The sequence below is a fragment of the Haplochromis burtoni genome, unplaced genomic scaffold (assembly GCF_018398535.1).
Source record: "Haplochromis burtoni strain Fernald_Lab_line unplaced genomic scaffold, NCSU_Asbu1 Contig_391, whole genome shotgun sequence".
Lineage (NCBI taxonomy): Eukaryota > Metazoa > Chordata > Actinopteri > Cichliformes > Cichlidae > Haplochromis > Haplochromis burtoni.
Window position 1 is genome coordinate 314957 of NW_024582752.1, and position 24501 is coordinate 339457.

Consider the following 24501-nt stretch of genomic DNA (forward strand, 5'->3'; position numbering starts at 1 on the left):
CTGACTCCTGGGAGTGGAAGAATTTTGTGCATCAACTTCGGTTTGGGAAAAAGAAAACAGCTGCCAAGAAGACATCATATGGGAACTACCAGTGTAATTAATGTTTTAAACACCACAGAGCTAAGAGCTCATATGTATTTCGCTTAAAAGCCACAGAGGGAAGTGTGACTTCTAATGTATAACCAAAAGTCTAATAAGCAAACAATGTTACACATTTGAATTAGAATATTTGCTTATTTTATGGAATGTTGTTTTTAAGTGTCTGTACAGTATCTTACTGTATATGCAAATATACATCATGCTGCATAACAAAATATATATATAAATGATGGGTAAATGATGCTTATATGCTTTTAAAATAGAAGACAATCATACGCCCTGCATGTGCAGACAGTCTAAAAAAAATTAATGATTCAATACCAGGTTAATATAATGCTGCGAGAACCTGTGTCCAATCACAATTCAGAGCGAGGCATCGAAAGCAGGACAGACTGAGGCTCCTGCCTTCTTCCAATGAGAGGAGCCCAGCTTCGTTTCCGTGCAGTTCGGCCCCTCCCTGCGATGATGTAATGTGATGAATATTGAAACAGGTTGCTCGGTGGTCGGGAGGCGCTCGAGTCAGCATCTCTTCTGCCTCCCCATCATCACTACCCTTTAGCATCCGACAAAAAGAAGAAGAAGAAGAAAAAAAATTCCCAGAAAAGGTAAGAGATGGATTTGAAAGTGCATAATTTCCACGTGGCGATACCTTTTTTATTTGAGTACTCAGGCGTGTTTTAGATGAATGTGGGCAACAATAACCTGTATGAAGGGCAAATGTCTGACTGTATTCCACATTATGTTCTCAGGCAGGCCTCCAAGGTGGGATGATTTACACTTGCTGCTGCTGTTTGTTTGTAGAAGACACATCAGGCAATACATGAGCCCGTATGAGCAGTTTTTTCCCCTCAGTTTGGACTGATTTAGTATTCTTTGGTTTTTCGGCGCTAAATAGGAGACTGTGAGGCAGCCAGTCGATTCCTGGTCCATTTAAAACCGAAGCAACAAAGAGAGAAAAAAGCATGAACAATGCCAGCTGTGTAATAGCTTAAAAAGGGCGTTTTTCTTTTATTGCCTCTGACACTTTTGTCGCTCATCTTCCATTCAAGTAATGAGTCAGCGGGCATGTTGGAAACGAAGAGTAAGATGATGGCTGACAGGAAACTGCTATCTCCGGATGAGTGTGAGAGTGGTTCTTAGTGATCCATCACGAGGCTGGATCGCCCTTTGTTTCTTTCAGGGCGCTCGGGGATCAGATCAGGGGCCACTCTGAACCGGCTGTTTGTCAACTGAGCAAGTAGCGCTGCTTAATTGGCTGGCTGCTGTCTAAGGTTTAATAGCCAATGACAATAGGTTACATTAACCTCGCAATCTCTCTCTTTTTCTCTCTCGCCCACTTCCCACCCGTTGGGTGCGTGTGATGTAAATGTGGATTGTCTAATTACCCGGCCGAGCTGCAGCTGATCTCAAACACATCTCATCTAACAGGGTCTGTATGACTGACTGCTTAATCAGTGGTGCTCACAACACAACTACTGGCAGCTTTCCTCTGGCAATGGTGTAACCTAATTAGCCTTGCCTATACACGGTGATCCGTGGTGCCTCCCGGTGAATCTCTGCCAGTTCCCCCCAAATTTTATATATTTTTTCCCGCAGGCTTTACTCCAAGAGGCAAATTATTTGATCGACCTGTAGAGCATCGTTCTTCAGCCTACATCCTCTCTATTTTTTTTGTCTAAAAAGTCAATTGTCCCCCAGGTACAAGGATACTGGTAAAGGGGATGGATGTTGTTGATGATGAGCTGATCCTCTGACACCATGATGAACCCATCATCTGCCGAGTCGCCGCGGCAGCCAGACAATAGCAGCCGGAAGCAGCAGCAGCAGCGATCGTCGTCTCCGGCTGGGCTAAAAGACGCTGCTTCTAAAACTACGCAGAAGGGCAGCAACCCGTCAAAGCCCATCACATCAAAACAGGGTGGAGGGGGAGGAGGGGGAGGAAGAAGTAGCCGAGGTCATTCTCCAGTCTCCACGGGCAGGGAGCGGCAGGCCGGAAGCGCTCCTGCCACCAGAGGCGCGGCTGCTGTCCAGCCTGCTGGTGCTGAAAATCCGACGCAGAGCAGGCCCGCGGCGGCGGCAGACAGAGGAGCCGTCCAACCAGCAGAAGACGCTTCCTTGTCCTCCAGAGCTGATCAGAACCGCGTTGTCTCCGACCAACCCTGCGCATCCAAATCCCCCAAACTGAGGAGCAAAAATCCGAGGGGAGGGGAGGCAACTAGCAACAAAAAGAGCTCGAAAGGCACAGTGGGCTGCGGACCCGGCTTCTGGAAGGAGGGATGCTTGCAGTCCGAGCTAATACAATTTCACTTGAATAAGAGTTTAGGAAAGAAAGGGACAAAGATGCAGGCGAAATCAGCATCTCCGCCGGGCTCTGAGCCCGAGCTGTCCCCCGAGCGCGACAGTTCGCAGGTGGCTGCGCAGCCAGACCAGAAACTACATGAAGAGCTGGAGAGACTGGAGGATGAAAACGAGGATTTGAAGGTAATGCAATTCTACGCCAGGGTTTAAATTTTCTTAAATAATAGGCCATGGTTTTTCTATTCTTCTTCTTTTTTCTTTTGGCGTGTTCAACAGTCGCACTTGTTGTATTTGCACGCTTACTGCATGATCACCGCTGCTGTAGTGCTGCTGAAAACTACATATTTATGGAAGTGTCAAATTTACCGAACAGATGCTGGATTCGATTATTTCATCACGCATTTCATTTCCACGTTTTATTAGAATGAAATCGAGGAGATGCGGGCAGAGATGGATGAGATGCGGGATACCTTCTATGAAGAAGACGCATGCCAACTGCAGGACATGCGCAGAGAGCTGGAGAGAGCCAACAAGAACTGTCGGATTCTCCAGTACAGACTAAAGAAGGCTGAGAGAAAGAGGCTCAGGATCACAGAAAGTGGCCAAGTGGATGGCGAGCTGCTTAGAAGTCTGGAGCAAGACCTGAAAGTGAGTCTTTGGATGTCCCATCATCCTCCTCATCATCATCTAAATTAACGATCAAAACAATGACTGGACCTCCCTCCTCTTTTTAATTTCCTATATGCTTTTTTTCTTTATTCTGTCTTGACTCCTCTCCCAGGTGGCAAAGGATGTGTCTGTGCGCTTGCACCATGAGCTGGAAAATGTGGAGGAGAAGAGGACAAAGACAGAGGAGGAGAATGAGAAGCTTAGGCAGCAGCTGATAGAGGTGGAGGTCACCAAACAGGCCCTGCAAAATGAAATGGAGAAGGCCAAAGAGGTGAGAGGCTGAAGCCAGTGTGTCTTCATTTGTTTGACTATCTGTGACAGTTACACAATGCAAATTGTTACCTGAACCAAAAGTTAGACTATAAGATGCCATTTGAATATCACTGGAGAAAATGTGAAGGTGAGGTTGAAAAACAGGGTTCAAGAGCAGATCAGGCAGTAATTCTTAATATACTTTCAGAGTTTTTCCACAGTTTTCCAATGAATGTATGAGCTCCAGATTAAAATGAGCTAAAATGTAAGTAAAATAATCCCAAAACAAAAACAGAAAAACCTGCTTTGGGTACTCTGGGTTTATAGCAATATAACAGCCAGGTTCGTTGTCAGTGCAGCAGCTCTACTACCCTGCAGTAAAATTACATATTTAGGACAAAATGTCTTTCTTATGATGTGATGTGTAAGAAATATTTATATTCACAAACCAGTTGTTTTTGGGTGTTTTTCTTCAAGGCTCTAAAATAACAACTGCACAGACAGCAGCGTGCTTTGAATTTGAATATCTTACCAGAAACATTCTGGAGGGCGAGTTTAAGCAGTCCTCTTTTTCCATTAGTGAGTGTTCAGTGTTCCATAAATCTGGATGATATCACTGCCCTCAGTAAGAAAACGCCAAGCTGCCGCTGATGGTGATGTAACCACTGTTTCCCCGCAGCTCTCACTCAAAAGAAAAGGCAGTAAGGACGGGCAGAAAGCAGACAGAAAGACTCCACAGACCCCAACAGAGGTGAGTCAGCAATTTATAAGATTATAAAGGTATAACCTTTGGCTAATATGTTTAATAAAGAGGTTATTTTTCCTGTGTAAATCTCCAAATGAAAAATAAATGTGATAGACTGGCTGGATAGTCATATTTCATAGTGAGTAAAAGTAACATGGAGTAACATCAAACCTGGATCTTGGGTGTAAATTTTTAAGCAGGCTACCAAAGTCATGAGAACACCAGAGAAGCTATATTGCTACTGTATTGTCTCTGGTTTGTCTATGAGACTAAAATACAGAGAACTTAAAGAATGGGCAAAAGACTTAAGACGTACTTTATTTATCTCAAAAGTTGGTAAGTTACTGAATGAAATAAATGTTCCATCTGTTCACAGGAAGAAAATGAAGATCTGAAATGCCAGCTAGCTTTCATCAAAGAGGAAGCCATCTTGATGAGGAAAAAGATGGCAAAGATCGACAAAGAGAAGGACCGACTTGAGCAGGAGCTCCAGAAGTATCGGTCCTTTTATGGGGATGTGGACAGCCCTCTGCCTAAAGGTGAGGCTGGAGGGCCTCCCACCACTCGTGAATCTGAGCTGAAGCTCCGTTTACGCCTTGTGGAGGAGGAAGCAAACATCTTGGGGCGAAAGATTGTGGAGCTCGAGGTGGAGAACAGAGGGCTGAAGGCTGAGCTGGATGACATGAGGGAGGACAGGTACTTGGCACTCATTCATCAGAATCCTGATGAGTCAACCGGCAACTTAGTGGAATGACATGATAGCTGTTATGAAAAGAAAAACTGGGGACTGGGGAACATTAAATATGTAAATTCTGACAAAGATAGTTATTGAAATTGTTTCAAGTTTGAATATGCAGAAGCTGGAAGAGTAAAAGCACCCGGCGTCCTCATTAACACTGCTCGTCTGCTCTTTACCCCCTAGTCTGGCAGCAGCTGGAGTGGATGGCTCTAGCAGTGGAGGTCAACAGAGCAGAGAGCAGGGTGAGGCTCTCTCAGAGCTCAGGCAGCAGCTTCAGCTGGTGGAAGACGAGGCCGAACTTCTCCGCAGGAATCTAGCAGATGTGGAAGAAGAGAACAAAAAGGTAAAAAAAAAAAAATATATATATATATCTTGTAAAAAAAAAATCTACAAAAAAATTGAAACATTTCTGCAACATCAAAAACAAACAAACATTTTTTTGCAGTAACTGCGAAAAATGTAAATATTAAAAAAATAAAAATGCTGACAGCTTTCTAGCACCAATTTTCATGAAAATTGCAACAAACTAGATCTAGTACTTGACATTTTTAATTTTAGCAACATAAGATGGCAAGTGTTTCCTTGTTTTTCTTTTGGGTAAATGACTCTGATTGATGCTAAACACACATCAGGATAACACTGAGTTTCCTCTTCAGGTGACAAGTGAGCTCAATAAACTTAAATACAAGGCTGGGTCCCACGAACCTGGATCAAGACACGGAGGAGGTTTGTATGTTTTTTAATATTCTAAATGCCTGTCATTGATGTTGTAGCAGGAGTCAAGCAACTGCACTGCAAGTAAAGAGGCATCTCTTCTTTTTAAGCTTATTAAATGTGAACCAGGTGAAAAAAAATGTGAAAAAAAACCCCTCCAGGAGCTGCACATTCAACCCTAATTTGAACTAATGCTCCATTTTCCATTGTTGCATTATTTCAACCCCAGGAGGAGCTGACCCTGCTAAAGTGGAGGCTCTCCAGGAGGAGCTGAAAGCAGCGCGTCTGCAGATCAACGAACTGAGTGGCAAAGTTATGCAGCTCCAGTACGAGAACCGCGTGTTGCTCTCCAACATGCAGCGCTACGACCTGGCCTCTCACCTGGGCATCCGTGGCAGCCCTCGCGACAGCGATGCAGAGAGTGACGGAGGGCGGGACGATGACACACCTTCAGCCTCGGCTTCCTCCCCTCGCCTCCTCCCGCCACATCGCAAACGCGAGGGCCCAATTGGAGGAGAGAGTGACTCAGACGAGGTGAGAAACATCCGCTGCCTCACCCCGACGCGCTCTCTTTACTCACCTGTAGATAGTCGTTTTTTATCCAGAAGCCTGAAGGACCGGCAGCAGATGATAGACATCCGCATCGAGGCGGAGAGGCTGGGTCGGACCATTGACAGGCTCATCACTGACACCAGCACTATCATTTCTGAGGCCCGAGTATATGTCACCAATGGGGAGCTGTTTGCTAGGTTGGATGAGGATGAGGAAGGTGGCAGGTAATTGTTACATGAAAAAAACTATCACAGTTTTGTGTGTTCACTACACTGTCGTAGTCTCCTCCAAATTTACCTGATATTGAAAGTCCAAACTTGTTCTTCCTCAGGATCAGAGAGCACGAGCTGCTGTATCGTATCAACGCACAGATGAAAGCCTTCAGGAAAGAGCTGCAGAGCTTCATAGACCGCCTGGATGTCCCCAAGCAGGACGACAAACAGGCAGAGGAGCCACTTTCTGTAAGCTGATAAAAACAAGAGTGACTGTCACATTTCCCCCCCACACTTTTCTTCTTCTAATGCTCATCATTCTTCTCTTCACTCCCATTTTTCCTTCAACTGCCATCGCTCCAGATGTTTCAGCCCATCATTTTGCTGATCCTCATTCTTGTTCTGTTTTCCTCACTGTCTTATGCCACCATTTTTAAACTGGTATTTCTTTTCACCCTGTTCTTTGTACTGTAGAGCACACTTTCTGCATCACATTATGTTTATTTTTTATTGCTTCTTTTTTTTTAAAACATATTCATTTATTTCACTTTTTGTTATGTTGAACACATTACATAAGGTCACACAAGGTACAGTTTTTTTCATTTTCCAAGTATGACCCACTCATCTGTTCAGCTGCTTTCAACATTCCCTGGAGACCACACACCTAGAAGCGACAGTGGAGTTTTAGGTGAGTATGTCATTCAATTTTTCCTACTGTGAAAACCTGTGATAGAATTCCCTTCACAGGTCAATCTAGGTTTAAGATGATTCTTTGAATCAGAAAGAAAAGCTGTCTGAAAATACCTGTGAGGGGAAAAGTTTGTGCCTTATTTATGTGACTACAGGAATAAACACACATCTTTTATGAATACTCTGTCAAGTCTGTGAAAATGCACATAGGCCTACACACACTCAAGCACCCTCCCACAATAACACTGACACTCATACTGTAGGACTACATCTCCTGCAAGTTCTTCTTAGGCAGCTGTGCTGAGTCACCACCAAATGTCAGCCTAATGTACAACAGATCATCCACACAGTCACGGGAAGCATAACAGGAGCACTGTCATTTTACCTGCATTAGTGTTGCACTGAGAATCTTACAAAATGCCTCTGGGTGAGTCTGCAAAAGCATACCGTTGGTGAATCTGTTTATCCAGCGGACCTGACCACCAGGACGGGGGCGGAACCGGTCTACTGCTTTCATCCCACCGGTGGGATGTTTTACGTCACATATTAGGGCCAGCTGTGGAGGGAGAGAGGAGGAGAGACGTTGAGGGAAAGGGAGAGAGAGAAAAGGGGGATTTTATTCCAGTTAATGAAAGCATAAATTCAGCGGTAGCCTCTCGCTCTCCGATCTTTTTTAACTGAACCGCCGCATTCCAGTTACTTCAGCCAATTTTGCTGGCTGAAATGAGTATGTTTGGGGGATGAGGACATTCACTGCAACACTCGGGATTATCAGAGGAAAAACAGGTAAGAGCGCAGTGTTTGGTTAACCTGCACGTGCTTCGTATTTTTGCGCGTGAACATAGCATACTAACACAAACGCTATGTAGTGCATGTAAATGTAAGCCGCTACTGTTATTTCGCCTGCTAATTACAACGTTAATAATAAAAGCAGCACGAGTTAGCCCACGTTTTACAGGCCTGAAGTTACAGACAAGGCTAGAGTCACAGTGGTGGCTCTGAGGATGAATACAAACACACCCTTCGTCGCTTTCCTCGTGATAGTCACCCCCTCTCATGCTAAGACAGCGGATGAGAAATGGCTAAGAGAGAAGAGATGGCAGGCTTTGTTTACTGGGGAGGTAAGTTTCTTTTGCAGGAGTTTGAGATATCGTGTGTTAGTATTACGCTAACAAAAAAAAAGTTTCCAAAGAAAGAAAGAAAGAAAAAATGTGCGCCGTTTCTAAAGAGTAAAGATTAGATATTTTTAGCTAACAGTGAGGTGATTTGTTGCCATGGGTACAACACAAGGTGGCACCTCTTGCGACGTAATTAGAAGAGCCCGGTGTAGATTAGAGCATCTCTTTTACTCCTTAATACCCCTGCAGGCGCCGTTCAGCTATTTGGCTTTGAGGGTATAAACTCATGGTTACAGGGGGTAAAAATACTCCGCAGCTCTTACATCAGTGCACTCCACGATATATTTTTGGGAGCTTCTCCCATTCGCCTCAGAGTGGTTACTGGGTGTCTTGTCATTGCTTGCTCTGGATTGTTGCCTACAACGTCTCTGTGTGTGGGGCAGAGACGCGGCACGGAGCTGAGCGTCCCGGGATGTATTTTTTATTTTTATTTTTTTAAACATGTGAAATTAAAAACAGCGCAGGTTTAGGACACAGCAGAAAACCTGCAATTTATTTAAAAGAGAGAGCGAGAGAAAATACCGTAGGGATTTGCTGCAGAATGAGGGCTTAACTTCACCCCATTGAAGATATGGAAGGGACTCGAGCGTCCTGCGTGAGCGCTGCTGTGACTGCTCACCCGAGCGCTGCTGTATGGCCGACGTGGGATTTGATCGGCTTTGGATAACTTTTTCTGCCACTGGTCACCACTTGAAAAGCAGCTGGAGTTTACGAGAAAGCATGCCGAACTATTTGAAAAATGTTTCCTACGTATCCCATACGGAGAATCGATGGATCTACTTAAAGATTTGCTTTGTGATCGTACTCTAACAATCGATCCAGTCAGGTTATTGTTTTAATGTGTTCTTTTAATGCACTTGAGAAATGTGGAGCGCTTTTGTGAACGGCGCGGGGCTGCACAGTGGGGGCGGTGCTGGCGGGGGATACGTCCCTTCTCAGGGATGGGAGTTTGTCCCGTGCTCCAGGATGGAGAAGACAGAGAGAGGCAAGGGAAAAAATCGCAACCCGTTGAGGAGGATCTCTTCCCCACCCACGGTCTTCAGTCAGATCTACGACACACAGCTCGGTGCTTCCCCCGCAGGTGCAGAGGGTGAAGCGGGGTCCCAGCTTGAGATTCACAGGGGGCAAATGTGGCCAGGTCCAGAACCCCAGCAGCAGCAGCAGCAGCAGCAGCAGCGGGAAGCCCAGCATACACGGCTAAAAAAGAAATTTGAGGATCTAAAAAAGCGACATATACATGACAAAGAAGAATGGATGCGCCAGAAGGAGTCATTGTTGAGAGAAGTGGCTGACATACAAGTAATTGAGAACATTACCACTCGTCTGTCAGCTATACTAAAATATGAATATTTTGTCAGTAGCACACAACTATAAATTGGTGTATTTAATGTTTAATGTTCTTAGATTATTCTTTGGAGTGAAATTGAATGTTTAATCTTTTGTTTGTGTAACCAGCTGTCTATTATCAAACATCCGTCCTCTTCTGAGTTCTTCTGTGATTGTAAGGGAAAAAAATTGGTTTCCTGCAGGGAGGGGAGAACAGGAGGATTCTGTTGGACCTGAAGACGGTTTTAGAAGAAGTGCAGGTGGAGGTGAAGAGAGAAGAAGAGAAGAGAACAGAGCTCCAGTTGCAGTATACCAGAGACAGATGTGCATGGGAGCTGGAGAAAGCTGAACTTAAATGCAGGATTGCACAGGTAAGTGAGGGATGATGGTGACTTTATTTTTAGTATATATGTACACACACAGACACATCTTATTTTAATAATTGCATATTTTATTGTGTTTGCGCATGGCTGGCATTCATTGTGGTGTAAATTGGACTTGCTGCCAATATGGCAGGGTGATAAAGTCACAGTGGCTTCTATCCAACTCAAGCCTCAGCTCCGACAAAAGATTTGCATGGAGGAGACAAACTTAGTTTTCCCACCGAGCCAGAAACCAACACCAAACTTGGCTTTCAACTGCTGGCTCTGGGAAAATGAAACATTAGCCTGTTTTGGCAATGGATAGCTATTGTTAAACGTGGTGAAAAAGGACAGAAACTACTTGAAGTTAAGTTTGCATACCAGTGCCATGCTGTGTTGGGCACTGTATGGATCACTTGAATGACCATTCACAGCTATTCTTCAAAGCAGTGTGGCTTTAGGGATTTAGCATTTTTTTTCTGGTTATATCAGAAAATGGATTTATTTGGCTGCTTTAATGCCTAAATCTTATGAGACTTGTTCTTCCTTTCAAAAGAAAGGATGAAAACTTTTCATGCTGTGAACTCTGTTAATATTAAGACTTAACTGCACGCTGACTGCTTTGCATGTCTCTTTGCTCGTTGGAGCTGTAGTTTCTCTGTGATGTTGTGATGGCAGCAGCTTTATCTGCTAGATGAGCCCCATATCATTCCTATCACAGATTTTAAACTGATTGATCTCCTTCTGAGTGAAGTCACGAATCTCCTAAATTCTATAACATGGTGATAGAAATTAAGGGGTTGCTGCAATGATACTGCTGAGAAGTAATAACACTAGAATTAAACTAAGTTCCAGGGATTTGTCAGATCACACACATTGGTTTAACTATCATAATGTAGCTTTTCTGTATGTGAGTAGAGAGCAGACTGTGACTTCTCAGCTCTTCTCTTTGTCCCCCAGGGCCTTTTCACAGTGTGGTTGAAAAATAGCCAAATAAAAACGGACATTTACTGTTCTGCTTTGTGTCCGTAAAGCTCAGTGAACCAGTGTGAGAAAGACAATTCAGTTTCTGCAGAGCATACCATGATACCAGAGAAACACACACTGATGTTTTCACCAAGATGCTGTAAATGTACTTATCTGTATTAGAGACAGTTACCTGCCACCTGAGAGCTTTTTTTTTGGCACAGGTGTCTGTCAGTGTTTGTCCTTGGTATATGTTTGCAAAGGCCTCATAGTAGTTTGTGTCATAGTGTTTTGTGTTTGTGTCAAATGAGAGTATTTAGAATGTTGCCTCTCATGCACACTCACAGTTTTCTCTATGGATTGCACAAACAGACTAAAGTGAAATGTGACATGCTGAGTAAGATTTACTCCATTGTAGTTGTTTGTCTTGATGCCACATCCTGCCACAGTTTATGCTTTTGGGCACAAAAGCATAAACTGTTTACCAAGAGTAAAAATAAGGCCGCTCTTAAAGATCCAAATCCAAACTATTTACAGCAGAGAACTCTACTAACTGACTTGCAGACTTGTAATTACCTTGCATATCAAATAGGGGTGGGGGTCTATTGTTTGTTTCACTCTTTTCACTTCTGTGTGAACTACTGAACTAAACAAATGTTCGTTGTCTGTGAAACACCTCATAAAGGTTGACAAGAATGAATGCAAATCAATGAGCGGAAGTCAGCCGCACGAACTGGGTGTAGCTTCATTTCACTTTGAAGTGATATGTGAACAATTTCAGCATGGGTGACAAACTCCTCTGTCATTTTCAACATGTTGGTTTCACTGTGCCAGAAGCAGAAGTATCAGTTTTTTTAGTGAGACAAAGCAAACACATGGTGTACTATGGTGGCCAGAAATCGCTAGGGTGCTTTGAATGTGACCTTTGATCACGTTGATGACAATCTATAATAGTAATGAAATGAAGAATATTTATACATGTCACTCTGTGCATGTATGTTTTAAAAACTGCCGTTAAATGCATTCGACTGAGTCATAAAGTTAAAGTGGTATCAACTGAGCTCTTTAGTACAGTATCCTGCTAGCTGAACAGCTAGATGCTGTTTATTTATTAGTGCAGTTTAAGGAGACATTTTGAAAGCAGTATCATACTTTAATTTATTCTCTTTTGGTCGTTTTGTAGGTGGTGAATCATAAAGAAGCTGCGAGATTTAGCCATATGAGTAGTTTTTTTTAAAGTTTGACTTCACTGATATGTTTTGTAGATTAATTGCTGTACCAGAGATTATGGGCTTCAAGCCAAAGTGAGTCAAATAAAAGGCTGCAGTATTTTATCAGCAGTTGTATGTTTGTGCTCATATATTCATATATTAAAGGCACATCATTTTCTTTGGTGGGCTTTTGTATTTTGTAACTGCTATATGTTGTTTCCAGATACCAAAGAAGCATCCAGGGTCCCAGGCAGAGGTCTTAGCCCCGATATTTCCAGGCATATTTCCCTGCATGCCACTGATTTATGAATGCTGCTGGCAGCTAGGAGACATCTCATTCTGCTTTAGCAGCCAACGCTCCCTTCTCCCTTTACCCCAGCTCCCCGCCTCCCCTTGGAATGTAACATTGTACAAGCTGTGTGTTCGCTATTTATAGTGGGTCACCCTGGTGACACAGTTACCTTTATATACCCTGTGTGCCATACAGTGACTATCAGGGTGGCCAAGAGTAGTTGGAGGTTGTGTATCAAAACTGAATTTAAGGATGTGAATGAGTATGTTTCCTTGTGCTGGAAGAAATGCTGGTAATCTGCGTCTCTGTTTACATGTTCCTGCAGTATTTCCTTTATAAGACAGTTTGACTTCCTTTGTCAATCATTGAAAACTTTGCTTGGCTCTTTATTGTGACTCCAAGCATGTTATTTCTTTATTTTCACAACTTGTTTACATGTAGATGTTTAAATAGAGTGTGGACAGCACCCATCATCATCCATCTCTAATTGTGGAGAATTTTGAAAAGAGCTACAGGCAGATTGTGTTGACTTGTTTTCCTACTCCATAATTTGTTGATCCCAGGCCACAGGCAAAAATAACACCATGACCGAGGTTTTTGGTTTGTGTCTGCGGATGGACACTGAAATAACGCATTTGTGCAAGCTTATGCATTATCTCCCTCTTTCTAACAAACACTACGTACAAACTCACACACGCACATGCACACACACCCAGGCACACTAATATACTGTATGCACAGGCGTTGTCCTGGGCTCTTTCCAGCACCAAAGCCTTTTTTTTTTTTTTTTTTTTACTAGCAACAAAAATGCACATTTGCCACGGAATGCACAGATCTGTGTACTGAAACACCCCCCTTTCCTTAGTTCTGTAAAAAAACAAATTCTCTACATCAGATGGGTTTTCCCCAAAACTGCTATATTAAACTGAGGCCACCAGTGCTCTAGTGTTTGTTATTTTCAGGCTAAGTCAGTTTTCTCTTTCTATCCTTTTCTCTTACAGTTCATAGTTTTGCGAGATTTCTTTTCATACTCAGTAATTCGATAACATACTTTCAGTGTCCATGTTTGGCTGTTCAACAGGGAAAATCCCAGGGGAAATGCCCATCCTATCTTATTTAAAAAGGACCTTTATTTAATTAAAACAGAAAATTCAAATTGAATCCAATAAGATTGGCATATTAGTAATGTTTTCAATGCTATTTGCATTGAAAGGAATCATGGTTGTATCCTTATTTGTGTTAAAAAACCATCTTAACACAAATAACTGGATTACCAGACTGTCATTTGACTGAGGTCACATCTGCAGACATATTTTCCTGTGTGTGAAAATGCCATATCCTGCACTGTATCCTGTGCTCGTTAAGTACCATAGAAAAGAAAGTTGAACCCTGAACCTATGAACCTGTGTGTGGGTTCTTACAGGATATTTTCAGTATTCAGTTTTTTTGTCTTTCTCTCTCTTCCTACTTGTGAACCCACTCACACTTATCCCCATGGCGTATTATTCCCCCACTTCCTCCACCTTCTCTTCCTGCCCCTCCTTCATTCTCTTAATTCCACATTTAACATTTTCTCCTACTCCTGCCTTCATGTCTTGTCATCTGGCTTTCATCCTCTGGTTCTCCAATTGCAATTTATCCTTTATCACAACTGTTTTCTACAATGTCTCTCCCACTCTTTTTCTTTCTATCTCCCTGCTAACTTTTTTTCTCCTCCTCTGCAAACTGTGCACTCCCTGTCTGGCTCTTTCAGTTGGAGGGTAGAGAGGCTGCTGGATTGGTATGTGGAGGGGTCCAGTCAGCAGCAGGACCTTGCTCTTCAGCTTCACGGTGCACTCGAGAACAACACGGTGAGACATTGACGACCTGCAGGGAGAGAGAAGAGCAGCAGAGGATCCTGGCAGATACATATTCTACGGCCATGGACCTGCGCAGCCGCATGGAGCACAGCGAGAGGGACTGGTTGAGAGAGAAAGCTGAGCTGTTGGAAAGGTTTGACGTGGAAAGAAGGGAGTGGGAGAGCCAGCTGAAGGATATGCAGAAGAAAATAGAAGAGGTAAGATGCTCTTAGTGTGAAGGTATGTCTACATTTCATTGGATTTGTGGTTAAAGGTGAAAGTTGTCTTTACAGTCACAGTCAGGGCAATTTTGTTTTGCAGCACGTTTATATAACAGTAAACACAACAACAACAAACGCTTATCACAGAAAAAGTGAAACATCCCACCAAGTATGCAAAAATTACAAACGTTGTACAGTAGTTGTTGAGTAGTAGTTAACTTAGCCACTTTTAATTGTCCATCCATAACAGGAAATTATATGATGTATGGCTTCATATAGCTGCTACAGTGTGTAACACTTCCCTCCTTCACATCCTGTTCACCATCAACTGTGTGAAAACATCCTCCCCGATCATTACAACGGAGTTTGAGGAAAGAAAGGCATTGGAAGAATTAGAGCGCTCTGTTAGTCCTCTGGACTCTGAGACAGGCAAGAGGCAGTGATTAGGACTGTCAGTGGCCTGGTGTGCTGCAGTAATGAACTCCTCCATATGTAAACATCTATGTTAGACAAGTCTGCAGCAGTCAGAAAAATTACTGGTTTCTTATTTCTATTTGGATAATAGAATGTGCTGATATGGTGCAATTGGTCCCACCTTGGTGTGAAGTTATTCACACTTTTCTAAAGTGCAAATTGACTAATTGAACACAAGTTTAGGAAATCCTTGATCTTTAATGTTTATGGGGCGATTGTGGCTCAAGAGTTGGGAGTTCGCCTGGTAATTGGAAGGTTGCTGGTTCGAGGCCCGGCTTGGACAGTCTCGGTCGTTGTGTCCTTGGGCAAGACACTTCACCCGTTGCCTACTGGTGGTGGTCAGAGGGCCTGGTGGTGCCAGTGTTTGGCAGCCTCGCCTCTGTCAGTGCGCCCCAGGGTGGCTGTGGCTACAATGTACTTGCCATCACCAGTGTGTGAATGTGTGCGTGAATGGGTGGATGACTGGATATGTAAAGCGCTTTGGGGTCCTTAGGGACTAGTAAAGCGCTATATAAATACAGGCCATTTACCATTTACGTTTAGAAGTATACCTGTTTATGTGAGAACAGCAGAAAAGGTCATTGGTGCCTTACTTCTAACCCTATTGGACATCTACAACAAGCACTGCATCTGCAGAAGTCTGGGCATTGCAAATGATCCCACTCATCTTTTGTGCAGTCTGTTTTCACTTATGCAGTCAGGGAAAAAGGTACAGGACCATTCGCTCAAGGGTCACGCTCCTGTTAAACAGTTTTTGCCCCTACATCAATCAGGCTGCTGAATTGAAACAATAGACTAGACATTACTAGCTGTTTACCATCCTGCTATTTTGCACTATATACATTTTTATTTTTGTATAAATGTTGTTTTGTTTTTATGTAGTTTCATAAAGTTGAGAAATTAAACAAGTGGATTGAAATCTGACATGCCCAGAAAAGCAGATTAGTGTTTTTATACTCAAGTAGTTGGACAGAGAGCAAAAGCACTGGAACAATTTGCTATGAAAAGAACATGTGGCTCTAATTTGCCCCCTTGAGACCAGAAAATTAGAGAGGAAAACAACAGAGGAATAAAGAAGGCTAAAGCGCAGTAGTCCCATCTAGACATTGCATGATGGGAAGGGAGCCTAGTCGGCATGAATTGCTTACTATTTTAAGATTTCCATGGTAGGAGGCCAAAGGTTATCCAATGTTATTTAAGAGAAGTCTTTGAATGTTATTTTCTTTAGTCTGCCGTGGTCTAAAAATGTTCATTAGCTATCTTGCCTGACTTCTCATCATTTAAAGTGAAGTTATCATTATGCATAAGCAGTGGATCCAGAATTTTACTGTATAATCATATGGTGCCATTTAGTCTTCGCACTGCTTGAGCCTTTCATGAACTGTTTTATCTGTTATATTTAATCTCATCCAAAGGTTGAGGTTGGAGTATGCTGTAGCACACTAGTCTGTTAAAAGATGCATTCTTGTCACTAAATTAATAATATCACTGGATTAAAAAAAAGTTATTACAGATATTATTTTTCAAAAATATTTTCATTCCAAATGAAATATTTGCCTAGATTAATAACAATATTGCATTTCCTTCACTATTAGAAACCTGAAAGTCTGTCAACATAGCTGTGTAAATTCTGACCTCTATTTCCTCTTCTCATCTCTAGCTGTACTGTGAGGTGAGAACCAAGCGAGCAGGGCCTGGACTGGACAGTGGCAGACCGGATGTTCACAGTGATGCCGTGCATAGACTCAGCATCCGCTCCACCAGCACAGGGTCGAGTCTTCTCAGCGATAACTCCCACTCGGAGCCACTCAGCAGCAGCAGTCAGTCAGAACCAAACAGACATCCATCTTTACCTGGACTTTATCACAACAGAAGCATCAGTGTTGATGGTGGTTGCGGTAACAAAAACAGTCACCACTCCACCTGCTTCCAGAAAGACAGTCTGTGTGATTTTATTGTTGGTAATGAGTTTGCTCGGAGCCAGTATTCACAACCTAAGCTTGTGGATGTATTGAAATCTGCAGGGACTTGGCAGCAAAGCTCAGTCAGTGATAATAAGGAAGATGTGGATACAGCAGAGCTTGATGCTGATTATCACGGAGCCCCAGAATGTGGAGTTAAAAAGGAAAATGTTTGTAAAGGCAATGAGGAAAGAGGCCTGAGCGACGGCAGTGACAAGAAGACAAATACGATTGCTCTTAATGCTGTGAGGGTTTTATCTATTTTTTAATTTGCTATTAACTCTAACACTAGATATATTACATTATATTTATCACTGGTGATGTTAAACAGTATACCCTTACTCTGCCCTGTACTTGTATTTTAGTCATCACTTGGTGACCTTTTGCAGATAATCCTCTTTATGTGACATACCACCAGCTCTAGGTTTTAGTGATAAAATACTCTGGCATTACACAATATTCATCTTGTCTCATTGTCTTTCTTTCTGCAACGTTTGTCTGTTTCAGGCTCTCAAAGAGATTGCCCGTGTAAGTGAGGAGCTTTGTAGTTACCAGGATGAGATCAGAAAGAAGAACGGAGATAAGAGGTAGATCCCTGTTTTTATGTTAACTCTCTGGCACCAGCAAAGGAGTAGGATAATCTGTGTCTGCTGAAGTTCACCATGTACATAGTGTCAATGCCATGTGTGTTTTATTTCAAAGTGTAAATACATGACATTTCTCTTCAAACTTCAGATGTAAATTGTCTAGATTGATTTTGTAGAAAGATACTGGACTCAGTTTACACTTTGTTTGCTTTCAGGAATCGATCTGAATCTCTGTGCCTATCTCAGGAAAGTGACATACTCTTTGGCCATAACGAAACGCGCCTAGATGTGGATGAAGCTCCTTGTGACCTCAGCCAGATCTACGATGATCTCCTGGCCTTGGAGAGGGAAAATTGGATCACTTTGTCTCCAGGTAACACCTGGCAAGTAAAAAAAGGGCTGAGTGAATCCTGGACAACAAATAACACCGATCCAGATGGCTACACAAACACACAGACAAGCCATGGAGTGCACTCTGAAATGGATACAGCAGCCCCACCCATCCCTCCTCGGACCTCCTCCTGGAATCTGAGCACTCCCACCCATCCAGACACAGAACTGCACATCCCAGAATCTCCAATATCAACTGTGAAGAAGTGCCATAGTCCCTGTGCTTTAGTGGACAGAAAGTGTAGCAGCCCATCCATTGTCAGGAAGTTTGGGGCTATGCTACAAGAAAATGAAGGAAAAGTTTTTGTAGATGGTGTGGTAGCATCGTGCTCGGTGCCTGCTAACTCTAACTGTAATATGGCCTGTTGCCATAACCGCTGGTCCTGTGATACAAGCAAGTTCACTAACAGTAAGTTGTCCACATATGGATCTGTGCAGAAAAGCTTCTCTGAATCCAACATACGGACTGCCAGGAAAGATCTGTGTTCAGATTACTGTCCAGGTGTTGGAAATTTAAAAGTTGCTGAGGCACAAACACCTCCAACTGTCAGAGAATTACCTGTAGAGTTGCTCCTGTCCTCACCTGTCAGCCCCAACCTTCAGGGATCCAGAAGAAACATAATGCTGGAACAAAAAACAGCTGAGTTCAACCGAACTTTATTTCAGGCAGAGATGGGCCGTGGGGTCGATGGAGAAGACAGTCTTAATGCAACGAATACCAGCTCAGTGGGTTTCCAACCGGTCCATACAGAATCTGATGTTTTACCTTCCAAAGAGACTAAGTTTGAGCCACATTTTACTGATGCAACCTCTAGCATCATGGGTGTGCATCCTGAAGCAACTGTCTCAGAGTCTGCAATACAGAACCCTGAGGTCCAACCAAGATCAGTAAGATGCACCACTAAACCAGAGGAGGCTATTATAAAGCAAGAACCTCTTTCTGTATTTTCAACTGTTCCACCACAGGCTGTTCTTAGGGAAGCATCAGTACCCTCTCATAATCCTGCACACCATTGTGAGGTCAAGCACAAAGTTCGAACAGCAAGCAGTCCTTCGAAGAAAACACAACACAGAGGAGCAACAGAGGGTCTTTTTTCTGAACCGGTCTTGCCTGCAAGTACTCAGCCAGCTCAGCCTGTGGATGATTCCAGCTCTAAGAAAGAGAATCCCCATGAAGCAAAGGCTCAGCCAGTCAGAGCTGCTGTTTCACTCCAGCAGCTGTCTGCTGAGAACAAACAAAGACAGACGGCACAGCCAAGACATGTTTCAGGGTCTTCCTGCCAGTCTGACTCCTCCAGGCCTGGGCTTCGAATAATGAATGACCATCCGTGGAAACCCCTCACTCTTGCTGCATACCCGAGGCCTGAGGGATCCAGGTCCAACTATGGAGCAGTTGAAAGAATTCTAAAAAATTATGAAAGTGCAGCTCGGGCACAACTGAACCAACAGAACGAGATGCATTCTAACTCTAACCCATTCTTCAGTGCTGCACATGAGAAGAACGCCACAGAACTGGACATGCTGAATGTGAACCCTCTGCCTTTACCTCTTACTTTGAGACACACACAGAGTGCCCCAGTCATGCACCCCAGTCATGCACAGCTAAGCAGCCACAGTGCCAGTGGTGTGAAAGAGATACAGCTAGTAGTGCAGGTGGGTGGAGCTTGACAGAATTATGCACACTTGTATTAATGGAAATGCTTTTTTCATTCTGCAGATCTTCACAATAATATAAAGAAAGTTCACTTGAAGAAAGTCTGCAACTATGTATTTAAGTTTGAACAAAATCTATTTAAGTAACACTATATTTTTGGGGCCAGTTGGATGGACCAGGAAGTTGTACATTTTGTTCTGTTCCATTATGAAACACTAGGCAATTACCCTTGACTGAGGACAGCTCCAGTGGGAATGTTGTTTATTTCTGGTATGTGCTAAGAGACAGAGGCAGGCCAAAGCCTCCATTATAATCTGGGCATCTGGGCCATTCCATTGCTTAAAGGCTCTTAACAAAAGGAACTGGCAGTGTGGTATATAAAGTTTAAAAAAGGGAGGTCTGCTCACCCTCACTGGCTTGTCTTTCATCTTTCAATGGTTCTATAGTGGAAGTGTTTTTCTGGCCTTTGTGTTGAAATTACAGAAGTATCTGCAAGAAACCAGCTGACTAAATGCCCTTGGCAGATTGCAGAGTGGAGTGAGCTGAAGTGATTATGCTTCTTTCAAGTCATGCAAATGTTTAAGAAATTGTGCAAGTAATTATCAGCCAGTTTTATTTGACCTCGTGAAAAGAACGTAATTGGAGGCACAACTGAGGAGCACTACCCAAGATGATTCTGAAGTGCTTTTAAATTGGTTCAACTGTATGTAAGATATTCAGTTTCACTTTCCCCTCGACCACCATGTGTGACTTTTTCCACATAAAAATGCTTTATTTTAGTGTTCCTGTTTGAAATGTGCCTGTTGTTTTCCCTAGGGTCAAGAAGACAACTAATGGAACACATGACAGAATGTAAAGTATCTAAGTGTGTGAATTTGATTGAAGACAGGATGGTGTGATGATCCTAAATGTTAATTCATTTTTTTCCTCTCAGGAAAATGAAGAGCCTTCCTCCACCCACAAGAGCTTTTCAAGACCTGCCCGCCCAGCCAACCGTCGTCTCCCCTCGCGATGGGCCAGCCGCTCCCCCACTTCGTCCTCCTCCACCTCGTCCTCTCCCTCTACCACTCCTGTTGTGCCTCCATCCATTCCCCTTCAGAAGCTCTCCTCTTCTTTTACATACTCACATGCCTTTCACATTGAGACTATCATCATTTGATCTTCACTGTGTGACCGAACCAACCAGAAGCCTTGAATAATAACCTCTGAATTTTGAACCTTTGCTTTTTACTGTTGTATATAAAAATCCAGACTGCCTCTTAGCTACTCCAGACTAAGAAGTGCTTTAGTTGTGAGTTCATCAGCGAACTCTTAGAATGTATGGTATCCAGTGGAGCCTAATTGACCAAGAAAGGTAAGAAAGTGTCTGAAGCAGCTTCAGTAATTCAGCAGTACGCTCTGATTAATCTGCTAGGAATCATACCTTACATCCGACGTTGAATACATCACCTTCCAAGGAATAACACAGCCGACGTGTCATTTATTTATATTAACCATCTGAAAAGATAATCTCTGCTCAGGTCTGGATTCTAGCTTTGACTAGTGTAGCCTTGCTAATCCATCAACAACAGACACTTCACTTCTCACTCTGATATATAAACTGTATTTACACATTGAAAGTGATGTTGATTCATGATAAAGTGGTTAAACTAAGTAAAATCCAAAAGAATGTGTTTACAATGTACTTTATTTTGTATTTTGCGTGCATCGTGTTTATGTGCTTTTTTAGCACAAAGTGTGATATTACATATACAACATGTAGCATCATGTTGACTTCAGAGATAAAGATGGTGGATTTTCTTTTAGCATTACTTTCTCCCAAACAAAAGTGTCAGTTTTCTGCCTTCTTGATCACTATCTTCAGTACATGCCTGGATTGTACCTTGCCTGTGACTAAAACACATTGCTTTACACTTACTTGTGGTTTTAATTTTTCTTTACTAAGCAAAAAGAACATTTACTTGATATCAACAGGTTAAATGTGAGGTTTTTTTTATAACTTGGTACCAAAGGCTGATTTATTCAACATTTGCTCTTTTTTTTTTTCAATTAAATGCATTTCTTTTGTCCATCCACTTCTGATGTTTTCTAGAGTTTCTGTCAAAACTAATTCTTGAGCTCCTGCTTAATTGCATAACATGGCTAACAATGAATATGAAAGACGTAGAACAGCCTTTTTCTCTACTTTTCCTAATTCTGAATGGTCACATATCAGGACATTACTCAGCTGAGTAGTACAGTATTTTTGAGTCAAAGTGGTAAATCATGAAAGTGATGCCTTTGCTGTTCATTTTGTGTAATAAACATAAGGATTTTGCTTCTCTTTTCACATGACATGTCAAGAGTGTCTTTGTAATATACCTGTAATATATCTAGGATATGCTATATGTGCTTTTGTCATGCTCTGTTTGTTAGCGACGTTTCTCAAAATTGTTGACAGCTTAAATCGTGTTGTGAAAGCAACAGACCAACATAACACAATATGAGAGGCGTGTTATTATACAGTAGAATAGAAAAAATAATAAATTGACTAGTCCCATAAACAAACCCTTTTATTTGACCTATTTAATATGTTAAATATGTATAAGCACGGTGGTTAGCACTGTTGCCGCACAGCAAGAAGGTCCTGAGTTCAATTCAACCATCAGGCCGGGATCTTTCTGTGTGGAGTTTGCATGTTCTCCCCGTGTTTGCGTGGGTTTTCCCCACTCCGGTTTCCTCCCACAGTCCAAAGACATGCAGCTTGTGGGGGATAGGTTAATTGGTTAATCAAAATTGCCCATAGGTGTGAATGTGCGAGTGAATGTGAATGCCAATGGTTGTCTGTCCCTGTGTGTTGGCCCTGCGACAGACTGGCAACCTGTCCAAGGTGTACCCTGCCTCTCGCCCTATGACAGCTGGGATAGGCTTCAGCGCCCCCAGCGACCCTGAAAAGGATAAGCGGAAGCGAATGGGTGGAAATATGTATAAGCAATGACTTATAACAACAGTTGCCTTGTGGCACTATATGTTGCAAATTAAAGACTCCACAATATTAGAGAGAAAAACCCAACAATCACAAAATCCCCTGTGAGTAAACTCATGACGATGGCGGGGAGGAACAACCCCCTTTTAACAGGGGGTTGTTCTTCATCCTCCCCTGAGTCTGACACAACCAGAGGCAGTAAAGGGTGGGCATTTGTGACTGGCAGGTGGTGAGGGTAAGAAGAAGAGAAAAAAGAAGATCATAGGTAGATAAGGTCAAAACACAAACTACAGGAGAGGGCAGACATTGAGTAATTTATTTCTCAGCAATCAACCCATGCCTGATTCCCAGGCTGCATGTGTCTTCAAACCTTATCCTTTCACTATGAACAATAATTTAGTACATTTTGGACATTGGTCAGACTTTGCACATAAATATTTATGTGAGAGAAATCAAGTCACAGTGCATGACGTTTCAGCTCACAGAAATGAAGCACCAGAATCAAACGACTGTGGCTCCAGTTGCTTCAATCTTGCCGGCCAAGATCTTTGGTAACACTGTGATCTCTTCCTGTGAGTGCAGAGCAACGTGACATCAGGAACTGTCTGTCTGACACTAGACACTATAATGTCAATGTGTAAGCACTTCTGTTCCCACCTTTTCTTTTTGCAGTTTTTCCCCACATTCCTTTCTGTAAATATGTTTCCATCACATGGAGTAAATTTGCATTTTTGTGTTTATTTTTTCCTTGCCTAAACACAAAAACATGAAAAGTACCATGCTATTTATGAATGTCAAGGCTCTGTTTGGTGAATGCATTAGTTATGCAACTTCACACACACTCACACACCCTGAAACCTTGCACTCTAGGCTGACTGAAATAACAGGTGCAACAATGTTGTGGTGCCAGAAATCCTACCAGGGGCTGATATAAATATAAATATTGTCATTCTCTTCTGACCTGCCCATTCTAGGACCATATTGGCTGTCTGACATGTTTTACTATGTCAAGGTTGGGCAAGAGTGCACACTTGTGCTATCCTGTAGTCAGATCTGGAGGTTTCCAGATGCTAAAACCATTATATAACCAGTGCTCTTTATCCTGTTGCTGATTAAAATAACACTGAGGGAAAGAATTTAGAGAACAATCTGTATTTCATCAAGGAGGCAAAGAATGGTAACACTTAAAATTGCCGTCACCAAGTGTTGACACATGAGCTATAAGAGACTACTGGTTATTCTTGTAATAGTTAATGGAAAATTGTCTTTAGCAAGCCTTTATTTGTAATGTCATTAGTGAAAGATCAGAAAGATAAATATCAGAATTTTAATACTGACCAGCAGTTTCACGGCCAGGTGAGGCCTGCTTCCTTGTTTTGTTTTTTTTACTGACAAATGAAGTAGACATAATATCTGAGGTTAAGTCACATGAGTGTAGTTTATACCTTTTAACTTAATTTTAAATATGAGACCTAAAGAGATCTACCTGCGAGTGAGAGGTTTATAATTAGGCTGAAAACGCCAAATAAACCTATGAGAGAGATAGCAGAAACTCAACAATTTGGTGCATGGTTAAAAAGAAGGAATGCAATGACCAGCTCAGCAAGAGGCCTGGAAGACCAAAGAAGAATACTAAAGTGCATAAAGAAAGTATTATTTCAGTGGATAAGAAAAACAACTTTACAGCATCTAACCAAGTCTTGAGAAGGCAGGTGCATCACTGCCAAAGTCTACAAGAAAGAGACATCCTCTTGCAAATTGTTGACACCAAGGTGCAAACCAGTGATTTCACTCAATTAAACTTAGCCTGCTGGAGGCAACATTATTCTGTATGGGTATAGCAGCCAGTGGAACCAGGTCACAAGCGTTTATTAATGATTGATGAAAGTCAGAATTCTGAGAGTAAAGTCAGAATTCCAACTTTTTTCTCAGAATTCTGACTTTACTCTCAGAACCGTAATCTCAGAATTCTGAGATTAAAGTCAGAATTCTGTGATTAAAGTCAGAATTCTGAGATTACGGTTCTGACCTTAAAGTCAGAATTCTGAGAAAAAAGAATTCTGATTTTTTTTCTCAGAATTCTGACTTTAATCACTGAATTCTGAC

At 42.4% G+C, this 24501-nt stretch overlaps 1 protein-coding gene across 4 annotated transcripts; it reads left to right on the forward strand.

The window, feature by feature from the left end:
- Positions 1-563: 563 nt before the first annotated feature.
- Positions 564-21977, forward strand: LOC102293921 (protein SOGA3). Of its 4 annotated transcripts, XM_005944547.3 has the most exons (12): positions 564-704; positions 1798-2580; positions 2821-3045; positions 3179-3337; positions 3998-4069; positions 4440-4759; positions 4986-5145; positions 5459-5528; positions 5746-6292; positions 6400-6529; positions 6644-6968; positions 9678-9812. In XM_005944547.3, exons 2-11 carry the CDS (start codon positions 1858-1860, stop codon positions 6752-6754), a joined length of 2517 nt encoding a protein of 838 aa, XP_005944609.1. In that variant the 5' UTR covers positions 564-704; positions 1798-1857; the 3' UTR covers positions 6755-6968; positions 9678-9812. The 4 variants fall into 4 exon arrangements, with proteins under 4 accessions (XP_005944609.1, XP_005944608.1, XP_005944607.1 ...); XM_005944545.3 differs by lacking the exons at positions 564-704; positions 1798-2580; positions 2821-3045; ... (6 more) ...; positions 6400-6529; positions 6644-6968 and adding exons at positions 8397-9447; positions 14059-14361; positions 16499-17044; ... (2 more) ...; positions 20247-20282; positions 20365-20526 and having other exon boundaries at positions 9678-9845; XM_005944546.3 differs by lacking the exons at positions 564-704; positions 1798-2580; positions 2821-3045; ... (6 more) ...; positions 6400-6529; positions 6644-6968 and adding exons at positions 7766-8091; positions 14059-14361; positions 16499-17044; ... (1 more) ...; positions 17602-19429; positions 20365-21977 and having other exon boundaries at positions 9678-9845.
- Positions 21978-24501: the final 2524 nt, after the last annotated feature.